Source organism: Crinia signifera, chromosome 5 (assembly GCF_055691185.1).
Source record: "Crinia signifera chromosome 5, ASM5569118v1, whole genome shotgun sequence".
Classification (NCBI taxonomy): domain Eukaryota; kingdom Metazoa; phylum Chordata; class Amphibia; order Anura; family Myobatrachidae; genus Crinia; species Crinia signifera.
Window position 1 is genome coordinate 162,062,862 of NC_139221.1, and position 11,526 is coordinate 162,074,387.

At 45.0% G+C, this 11,526-nt stretch overlaps 1 protein-coding gene across 2 annotated transcripts in view; it reads right to left on the reverse strand.

The window, feature by feature from the left end:
* DDC (dopa decarboxylase) overlaps nucleotides 1-11,526 on the reverse strand; it is a 120,592-nt gene that overhangs the window by 57,286 nt on the left and 51,780 nt on the right. For both annotated transcript variants that reach the window (XM_083188202.1, XM_083188203.1), the window contains 2 exons: nucleotides 5,700-5,843; nucleotides 2,584-2,650 (listed from right to left, as the gene is read on the reverse strand). In XM_083188202.1, coding sequence (XP_083044328.1) covers nucleotides 2,584-2,650; nucleotides 5,700-5,843 — 211 coding nt within the window. The remainder of the gene's footprint in view (nucleotides 1-2,583; nucleotides 2,651-5,699; nucleotides 5,844-11,526) is intronic.

Genomic DNA, 11,526 nt, shown 5'->3' on the forward strand with positions numbered 1-11,526 from the left:
TTAGGGTTACATTTACTAAGATGGGAGTTCTATTGAAGATGTGATGTTGCCCATAGCAACCAATCTGATTCTACTTCTTATTTATTTAGCACATTTTAGAAGATAAAATATATAATCTGATTGGCCGCTCAGAGCAACATCCCATCTGCACTAGAACTCCCATCTTAGTAAATTTACCCCTTACTGTGCATTGAGGACCAAGGTTGGAAAAATCTGTTCTAGCAAGATTAGCTTCAAGCCTTAAATGAGACCCATTATGTGGGAGTGAATCACACCAAATGCAAATGTAGCCATTGTTATTCCAAGGTGATATTTCCTACAAGCAGAGCCGGCCCTAGGCATAGGCAAACTAGGCAATTGCCTAGGGTGTCTGTAATGCCTAGGGGCAGCTCATGTTTACATTGGTGGTTAGTGGGGCACCCGCTGGTGCTGCCTGTCTGAGCTGAGATCAGCGGGCAGCCAGCGCACACAGCCCACACAGCTGTGCACCTTTCCTCATGCGATCCCTGAGAATGCCACTGGGGAGCAGGTGACCCACCATTGCTGGTGAGCAGACCTACTATCTTTCCCCACTCTCTCTTCTCTCCCCGTCCCCTCACACCCTCCTGTCACCTTACCCCCTTCCCTCTCTTGCCCCCATCACCTCACTCCCCCTCTCTCGCCCCACTACCTCACCCCTCTTCTGCCCCCTCACCACCCTCTCTGTTGCCCTGTCACCTACTGGGGGGTAGCTCAAAAGATTATTCGGTACTTATTTCCTAGCACGGCGCCCACGATTTTGATTGTATAGATCGTGTCGGAAAAATCACGTCGATCGACGTGATCGACCTGATTTTTACATTGGAATCAATGCCCCCCCCCCAATGTTAACACCACCCCACTATTGACGACTACCCGAAGCGTGCCCGCGAGGGGCGGCGGTATGCGTCCTCCGACCTTTTTATACCCCCACTATCCACATCGGCATGGAGTTGATCTTATAAAGTGTGGCGAGCACAGCGAGCCACCGAGCCCGAAGCGTGGCGAGCGCCCGCGTATAACTTCACAGGTATACGCTACGCTCGCCACGCTTCGGGCTCGACGTGGATAGTGGGGGTATGAAAAAGTCGGAGGACGCGTACCGCCGCCCCTCGCGGGCTCGCTGCGCTTGCCACGCTTCGGGTTGACGTCAATAGTGGGGTGGCGTTAACAATGGGGGTGCATTAACCATACTTTATAACCATACTCAATGAGAAATTGGCCATATTGGCCCATTTCCCATTGTCCCCTATGTAAAATCGCGTTGATCGCATCGCGGCCCATTATAATGGGCCATGACCGACACGATCAACCAGATTTTGACTTGAAAAATAATTTTACATTATTCTCTATGGGAAAATCGCGTCGGTCGCATCGCGGCCCATTATAATGGGCCGCGATGGACGCGATCAACGCGATTTTCTCTTTCTCCGGCAAATTAGCAGGTGATTGACAGAAAATCTGGTCCATCGCGTTGATTGTATGCCTGAAGTACCTTACACTTAAGGCATACAATCAATGAGACGGGCGCCGTGCTAGGAAATAAGTACCGATTATTATGTGGTGGGACCCAGAAAGAGTTCAGTAGGACCCCAAAATAAATAAAGTGAGGCGTCGCTGGGATGCCCACATTTTTGGTGTGTCAGCACGGTGGTGGACAGATGGAAGAAGTCACTAGGGGGCGCCAGCGAATATCTTGCCTAGGGCACCAGATTGGCTAGGGCCGGCTCTGCCTACAAGCCCCACATCATTCATATTTGGTAAGTGAAAGAGTTCAATAATTTGCAGAATTACCAGGATATCATTGGCTACATTTGTGAGTAATTTCGTTGTTGGACACATCTGTGAACAATGTACTCACTACTATATATTTTCCCTATGACCAGGGCACTGGCATATAGAGTAATGAGCTTCCTATATGCATCATTTATAAAGTATTAAGTAAAATGTGCCTCAACACAAAAACTTTAATCACACTGTTCTATATGTTAGATAATAAAATGGTGCCAATACAATACATAGAAACTAGCCCTCACTAAACTCATTACATCCGGCTACTAAAGCAGGAATCATCCACACTCTATTATATAATCAATGGGTGTGGTATAGGGTTCCGACAGTCGGGATCCCAACAGTCATTAGCCCGACTGGCCGGACTCAGACAGCATGGCTATGCTCGCCACCTATTTTATTCTCCTTCTATGGGGGTCGTGGACCCCCATGAGGGAGAATAGCCGGTGGCCGTCGGGAACCCGTCTGTCTGTGTTTTAACAGTCGGGAATAACATTGTTAATATGCTTTATTTTTAGAGCACAGACTAATGTCACAGTAGTTCAGAAATACAAATATTTGCACCAATGGTAAAGACATTTATTTAAAAAAATATGCAAGATTGTTTCTTAATGATCCCTAATTACCTATTTGAAATGCAATTCATTTCGTGTTAGCTAAAAACAGTAGCTGACTTAATAATGAATACATTTAGTGGCAATAGCAAATGGTGAAGTTCAAAATACACACAAAAATATTATAGTATACAGGAAAACAGTGGAAAGTGCCACTTACATATAGGCCCTAGTTCTAACAAGTTGTCAAAAGAACAGGATACTGTTGTCCCCAGGGTAGCACAAACCTACAATAAAAAAAATATTTTTTTTTACAAAGATATTATGATTCACTTTTACCTGCTTCTTCTGATCTTTTCAACATGCAGCAACATCTACAGGGGAGGTGCTTCGCAGATGGCAGCCAAGGAATAACATGAAGGCCTACATTCTTCTATACTTCTTAGCTATCACCATAGGCGAATCTAGGGGGTGGTCCGGGGGTGCACAGGACCACCCATTGGCATGGGGCTTTCCAACGATCCCAGCCCCGTGTCTCTAGCCCCCTGGGAACCGGAGATACGACCAGGCAAAGCTGGAACGTTTTCCCTATAGGATAACATGGGACCCACTAATTCCGACCCCCACCCAGTTCAACGGCTTACAGTTCCCCTTCGGCATCACTGAAGCTCGAGGTTGATCTCAGTCGAACCCAAATCGCTGGGCCTTCAATCTGATATCAGTCTGGATCCATATGGGTTAATTGGTTCCAGGGATATTGAGGTTAAACCGTATTTTTTTTTTTTTATTTCTTAAATGTAATTTCGGGGGAAATTTACTAAAGGAAATTTGTAAAAAATAGGTGTATTTGTATCCAGAAATACACTTATTTTTGACATTTACTATCACGAAAATACGGCAATTCATATTCGTATTGATAGAACATCAATACGAATACGAATTGCCGTATTTTTGGGATAGTAAATGTCAAAAATAAGTGTATTTCTGGATACAAATACACCTATTTTTACACCTATTTTTTTACAAATTTCCTTTAGTAAATTCCCCCCTTCATGACTGTTTATGTTCTTTGAGGGCAGATTTCTCTGGAACCAAACAGGCCAGTCTTCAATATGATACTGGTCTCATTTAAATGTGTCAGTTGGTTCCGAAGATAAAGCTGGTTGGTTAAAGGGAGGTAGGGAGAGGGGAGTGGTTGTCTCTCCCCCTCACACCAGAAAATGCAGGGACTAGGCTGGTGTATAAGGGGTCAGCCTGGGAATGTCCCTGCATGATCCTGGGACTATATTTCCGGGTAAATCCCAGCATTTTCTGTTGTGAAAGGGGTATTATTTCAAACAGCCGTGACTTGCAGTGCTCTGAATACAGCCGGGCAGCCCCCTGCTCTCTGCCCAGCTGTCAATGACTGTCATCCCTGCAGCTTCCACTCCAATTCTTCTTCCCGCTTTCATCTCAGCCCCCCCCCCCTTTAATCATGTGGTGCTGGCGCCTGGCGTGCTCCCCCGACGTCACGCACAACAACAGCGCGCACAATATTTCAAATGTCCACTTGGATAGAGGGAACACCAGGAGGGGAGTGGGAGCATACTCTGTGCTGCGCTCTGCTCCCCTCCCCATAGAAGCAGCTGCACCGCTCTCCATCTCTCACTGCACTATGGTGTGCGGCATCATGTGTAATGGGTACTATGGTGCCATCAAGCAAGAACCCCCTAGCAATGAGCACATAGGTAAGCAGCACTTATGTGGCAAATATGTAATGGGCATTACGGTTTGTTATATAGTATGTAATGGGCATCATGATGTGTGGCACAATGTGTATTGGGCATTATGGTGTGTGGCCTTATGTGTAAGTGGCATTGCGGCATGTGGCTTTATGTGTAATGGGTACTATGGAGTTTGCTAAAATGTGTAATGGGCATTACTGTGTATGGTCTAAAGTGTTATACCACACCCCTTTTTGTGATGCCACGCCTCCTTCCCATGAGGCCACGCCCTCTTTTTGTCACGCGGCTGCGCCACGCAAAGGCCCCCCTGCTGTTATATCTAGATCTGGGACCACCCATTACCATAATTCTAGATTCGCCTATGGCTATCACCCATGCTTCCGTCGCACACCACAAGTATTAGATCCTACATGCCCGTTGTATACCTTCACTACATGCACATGGGCAGACTGGCGAGTCCCTGAGTGCTCGTATGTGTACACGTGTGTTTAGCAGCAGTACAAGGGGAGCTACATGTGCATTAGCCTAGAGCACCTGGAGCCTTTTATCAGGCCCTGAGTATTTTGCCTACTATTTATTGTGATACAATAAGTCCCAGCATTGTGTGTCATGATAAGTGATTCAGTTAATGAACATTAGAGGACATTGGGGCAGATGTACTAACCCCCCCTTTGCGCTTCTGAAATAACGGGTCCCACTTCTCCTGCATAACGAGGAGAAGCAGGCACCCATTATTTGCTAATGTATTAACCACCCCCTAGCCGATAAGGAGAGCCGTTATGCCCAGCGTTAACGGCTCTCCTTATCGGCTCCCCTGGCGTCCTGCGCATGCTCAGTGCGCTTCTCCCCCGGGTCCGGCTCTAATGGGCATGTGCAAGATCTCGCAAAAACCGCGAGATCTCCTGCGCAGCCCGAGCCAGAAGCAGGGCTAGCGTTGTCCCCACAGTGGGGGATAGGACAACGCTAGCCCTGAGCTGGCGAAGCGGCCGGGGTGAATTAACGCCTTGAAGGCTGTTAATGCATCGCCCCGGCCGTTAATCCCTGGGGGGGATTGCAGGGGACAGCCCCGCTGAGCGTAACTCGGCGGGCTGTCACTAGCGCACGTTAGGTGCGCTAGTAATACAATGGAGTAATCGTAATCCCCCCAGTTAACCAGCGTTAAGTGCATTTTTGCACTTAACGCTGGTTGATACATCTGCCCCATTATTTGTAAATATAATGCACCCAAGCTGCTCTCTTCAAGTACAGTCTTGGTATAAGCAATTGCTGGTGGATGACACAATGAGAGATTCAGCCCAGTGCTCCATGAATAGATGGTGAGCACAGTATAAAAATCGTTACGGGCACTAACATAGAGAGCACACAGTCATTTATATATACTGTGTGTGTGTATATATATATATATATATATATATATATATATATATATATATATATATATATATATATATATATATACATATATATATATACACACACATATATATATATATATATATATATATATATATATATATATATATAAAATGCACAGCAAACACCTGGTGCAAGCAAGTGCTACATATAATGAATCCACTTATTTCAAGGAATTAGGTAAGAAGGTTGGACTTACAAACATTGGGATTAGACCTTTTGCCTTATCTTCTTCTAAAGCCTTTTTGAGAGAAAGTCCACGGGCAGCAAAATTCTCATCTGATTGGATCTTCTTCATTCTCACCCCACTGATTAGTCCAGCCCTCTCCACTGATGAATGAGCCTGCAAATAAATGCCATGTTTTTTTTTCCTGAAACAATCTTAAAAATATAGCTCACCAGCGGTTAATTGAAAAATAAGTAACTTCTATATATTGAGATAAACATGGTGGCACACTTTGCTTCACAACACTGGGGTCATGAATTTTGGTTCCAGACAAGGGCCCTATCTGTGTAAACTCTGTGGCTTTCCTCGGGTCCTTTATTCCAAAAACTGTTTCATTTTTTTTTTAAAAAGGGTGTCTGACGCTGTAATTCCAGTATCGGTGATGTGTAATAGAAATCATTTGAGATTCAAAATTCATATAAATATATATACATATGCAATTTTTTTTTTATTATATATATATATTTTGCACAGCTAGATTAAGCTTCTATGATGCAGTCCTTAGACTCCTTAGACTCCAGGGGTTTATGCATGCATGGTTGCACCATGATGACGGCACATGCATTGCATACGTAACAGTACCCGGAGGCGGCGGCTGTCTCCTCTCAAGGTAAAAGGTACATCCAACTCTACATCAACCACCTATTCATCTTTATCAAGTAACATCTATTTGGTATTGCTTTTGTTTCATGAATTGTATTATGAAGAAGTAAGAAAAAACTGCTTGATTGCTGCGCTAGTCAATGGAATTCTACATTTAAGGCTAATAGTGCTCGGCCCTAAAAGGTTAACACTTTTCCATTGTGAGTCAGTACACAACCAAAATCCCTGTAACCTTCTGCAGTCAGTGTTAGCTGTCAGATCCCATCTTTTATCAGTGTATCTACACAAAGACCAGCTCCCTCAACAAGTGCCCTCCAGCTAGTGGGAGGAGGCACGGGGCAGCTGCCCTTTGAGGAAATAAAACCAAATGAATATCTCATACCTTTATAGCCTAGAGCAGTGCAAATACAGCAGCCTAATCCCGCTCCTTATTACACAGGAAATGTACTCAGCTAAATGTACTCCTTTATCCCCACATCACAGCTTGTATGTTTGACCAGCATCAGTGGAATAGACTTCAATGACCGGCTCACATTTTAAACATACATTTATTTGTAATGAAATATTTATAGGACCAAATGGACCATCAAAAGAAGATTAACATTAAACAAACGCTGACATTTACACTTCATACAAATGTAAAAATATATTTATCCATAATCTTGTTTCTAAAATGGATATGCTAATTGTGCAATATTCTATGGTTAATAGATTAGCGATCATACTGGCTCTTTTTTGCTAACATTGGGCCTGATTCAGACCTATATGCTAGGCTACGTATGTTCACAGCCCAGCAAACAGGTAAACCGACTGAATCAGGCCCATTATCTGTTCTGATTGTAGTATTTTTTAAATTATTATGTATTAATCAAATTACTATACAAAATTACTATAGTTTATTAAGTGTCTTGATGTTTGCATTTTATTAAACTCCGCTACCAATTGCAGCTTTGTAATGTGTTTATAGGCTACTACCAAAAAATGAATACACACCGCCTAAAAAATGATGTGTTTCGCTCACCATGTGTTATAAAAATATCAGTTATTATCAGCTATTTAGGTGTCCTAATATAGGGTTATGGGGCATACACACAGGGCGATTACAGCCCCATTTCTAAGCGATCTAGGCAGATCCCTCCATGTGTATGACTCCTGGCGACGGCTATGCGTGGTCTCGTGCGTCACTATCGTCTGACTAGATTTATACTGAACACAGTATAAATCTAGTCATCATCACCCATGTACTCTCAATTGAGAACACTGGCAGTGACAGATCGCTCAGCACTCAGCACTGGTATGGCCAGCACTCTAAGAGCTCCTGGCCACTGTGGCAGGAGGGACTCCCAACTTCCCCCTGTTGCCGGCCCCAGGCGTTATGCGGGACATTCATAAAAATCGTGGCTTCCCAGAAAGTCAGCAATCATGAACCAATCGGTGTTGGGGGGGGGGGGTTATCGGGGGGGTCATGGCCACTGTGACAGGGGGTACTTCCAACTCCCCCTCTCATAAAAATCACAACTGTCTCGCAGAAATAGGGACTGTTGGGAGGGATTCAGTATGAAATCCCGGCGGTCGGGATCCCGGCGTTCAAAATCCCGACGCCAGAATCCCGACCGCTGAAATCCCGACAAGGGGGGGACGTGGATCGCCCCCTCTTGCGGGCTCGCTGCTCTCGCCACGCAGCGAGTCCGGTGCCTCGCTACGCTCGGCATGCTAATTTATTCTCCCTCCAGGGGTGTCGTGGACACCCACGGAGGGAGAAAGTGTCGGGATTTCGGCGGTCGGGATTCCGGCGTCGGGATTCTGAATGCCAGGATCCTGACCGCCGGGATTTTAACTGCATCCCGTTGGGAGGTATGCATTATATATTGATCTGCGGTTTATATTAAATAAATTTAGAAGATATTTAATTTAATCATAAAAAACTGCTCCAAGTCCTTTAATACATTTTTTTAGTAGTTAGATCACATTTCCAATACTTATATTGGAAAATGCAATTTGGACATACCATTAAAATTGTGTTTTTATCAATAATACTGCACAATTATAGTCTTCTTTCCATGCCCTCTGTGAATACTTCCCATGCCAACAGGGAAAGGACATATTATACCCTGTTTTAGGGAGACCAATTGTACTTAAAACCACTTATGTGCTGAATATTGGGGAAGACCCTGCTTGTATACAATAAGCTATGTCTATTTTTTTATCTTTTACACTTAATGGTGTTTAGTGTGTACTGTATGTATACTAACATAAAGGGAGTAGCGCCGACCTTTGACACTTTCTCTCTCTTCTGTGTAGGGAAAGATTAAGGCCCCCATACACTATACGATTTTGGGACGATTTCATCCGATTTCGGCACTTTGGGCCGATAACCAGATGTAATCGCCTCAAAATCGCAGGTGTGTGATGTATGATCCGATCCGATGCGCGGTCCCGTGCGCATCGGACCGGATCAGGGAGGTCGGACGGTCAGCACATAAGATCATCCGACCTCCCTGTATGCTATGCATATGCCTGCCCACCTGTCAGGCATATGCATGCAGACACCGGGGGGCGGGGGAGCACGGCGGGCAGACACACTGACCTGGCTGCGGCTGGGCAGCTGTGATCACAAATAGCAGCGCTGAGCGCTGCCGCTGCGGGATGGGACGGGACGCACAGAGGCGGCTATTAGATTTTTAAAATCCCTGTCAAATGACCGGCCGTTCTGTGATTGGCTGAGAGCTCTCTCAGCCAATCACAGAACGGCCGGTCATTTGACAGGGATTTTGAAAATCTAATAGCCGCCACTGTGCGTCCCGTCCCATCCCGTCAGCTGGAGCAGGGGGGGGGGGGGGGGGCGGCGCAGAGTACCAGAGAGCCGGGCAGGGAAGACGCTGCCTGGCAGCGGCGGGACTCGGGAGCAGCAGAAAACTTAAAAAAAAAAAAAGCCCATACAAACGCATAGGAAGCCATTGATTGGCTGAGACCTCTCTCAGCCAATCGCTAATTGGCTGAGAGAGGTCTCAGCCAATCAATGGCTTCCTATGCGTTTGTATGGGCTTTTTTTTTTTTTAAGTTTTCTGCTGCTCCCGAGTCCCGCCGCTGCCAGGCAGCGTCTTCCCTGCCCGGCTCTCTGGTACTCTGCGCCGCCCCCCCTGCTCCCGCTGACGGCAGGGGCTTCTTACACGGCTCCCTGCGCCCCAGCATCACCGGCGCCCCCCCTGCCCCCTGCTCCTCACCGCCCGCAGCTCCCCGTTACATGTGGTAAATCGCAAGCGATTTATCACATGTAAATTTGGCACATCAAGTGCCAAATTGTATGTGAGCCTCCCGGGGAGCTGCCGGGCGGCTCACAGGAGAATTGGGTCCGACTTGTCCTAAGGACAAGTCGGCCTAATGTATGGGGGCCTTTAGGGTTAAGCTGCCTTAAGGGAGGGTTAGGGGGAGCAAAGGGTAGATAATATTCCCTCCATTGCATTGTATCCATGAAGCCCAAGTTGCAAAATGGTTATTGACACGCAGACCAGCCTTGCAGATCTCTGCACTTCCCCAGTGAAATGGGAGGTATGGGGGCTGGATGATATGATTTGTCTAATAGTGGGCCAGGCTGCTCAACTTTACAAATTGAAACAATGAGCAGTGAGTAAAAGTGCTGAAATGATGCAATTTGCTGTGCACTGTACTACTCTCTCTCTCATTGGAAGGGGGAGAACAATTTTCCTACTGTAAGTCGGGATGATACTATATTTGAATCATTGTCTAGATCAGAGACTCAGGTGAGATGTGTACATCACTGAACCGCCCCTCTATGGAAAGAGTAATACATTGGCAGATATGATCCCAACATAAAATAAGAGCCTAATGCAATTGTTGAAAAAGTAACCTACCCTTCCACTAAAAGTATTATTGCTAAAAAAAAAATCTTTATTTCTATGTGCAGTACATCTGACCTTGGTGCTTCTTTAGCTTAATAAGAAGAACTCGTTGTCCCCATCATCCCTATCAACTTTTTTAGCAAGGAAACTTCAGATTTTAAATTGTTGTCAATTAAGGTGATTATACAGATGCCAAGGCTTGTCTGGTCAGCTAAATTGCCAACTTCCAGTGTCTAGATTTCTCCTAGAAGAGATGGGGACAGCAAAGGTTACCCAGAGTATATGCCCACTCTTAGGTTAAGTGGTCCTTTAAAATCTCTATAATGCTTACCAATAAAAACCTTGCTTATTGCCAAATCTGATCCAGTTCAATTTAGCAGTGTGCCTCAGGGCACAACTGTTACTAGTCAAAGGGGATGGATTTTCTGCCCGTACACTGATTTAATATAATTTATAATAATTGCATTTATAGTACTGCGATAATTAATACTGATAGGGACAACATGATCTGTAATAGATCAGGCTGGAGGGGACAGCATAGGATAATGTCACTTGTGTAAGAACACTGAAAGCTCAGTGGTTTAAATTTATACTGATACAATGGCACAGAAGGAATAGATTCTACATAAACATGAGTAACCTATTGTGTGCCTGGCATAGTTCTTTTGTTGGTGAAGATGTACTGTATAAAATGTATGATCATTTTCTATATTATGTACATATGATTAATGAAGCCACAAGCTATTGAATCAGGAAGTTCCCAAGTAATACTGGTTTTGGTTTAGTTCAAATGCAGCACAAATGAAAAGATTACATTCTACCAACTGATACATTTTCCTTCTATGAAGTTGATGGTTCTGATACCTCCAACCAATGTGAAAAATGGTTTGGATATAGGCTGCCATCCTACTGGCGATATTTGCGTTACTCAGAGTTGACTGATAGGAACACCTCAAATACAAACTTTCAGTTTTCTGAGTTTGAGGAATGAAGGTACCCATACAAGTGGCAGGCAAAATCAGACTGACTGCGGCTGGTCCATGTACACCATGACAAAATTTGGATGCAGTTGGCTATCTGCACATGAATCCGCACATACAATCAGCATCACTAACATCACAATCAGTCATTAATGCTGTGTGTACAGCAGGTGCTAGGGCACAAAATACTGTCCCAGGATACACAAACTAGCAGCAGGTTGCTGGTGAGCTAGTCCAACACTGATGGCGACCACATATATGATATGATATAATTGTGGGCAGCACAGTAAGTGTAATGGTTAGCATTACTGCCTCACAGCACTGAGGTCATGGGTTCAATTCCCACCATGGTGCTAA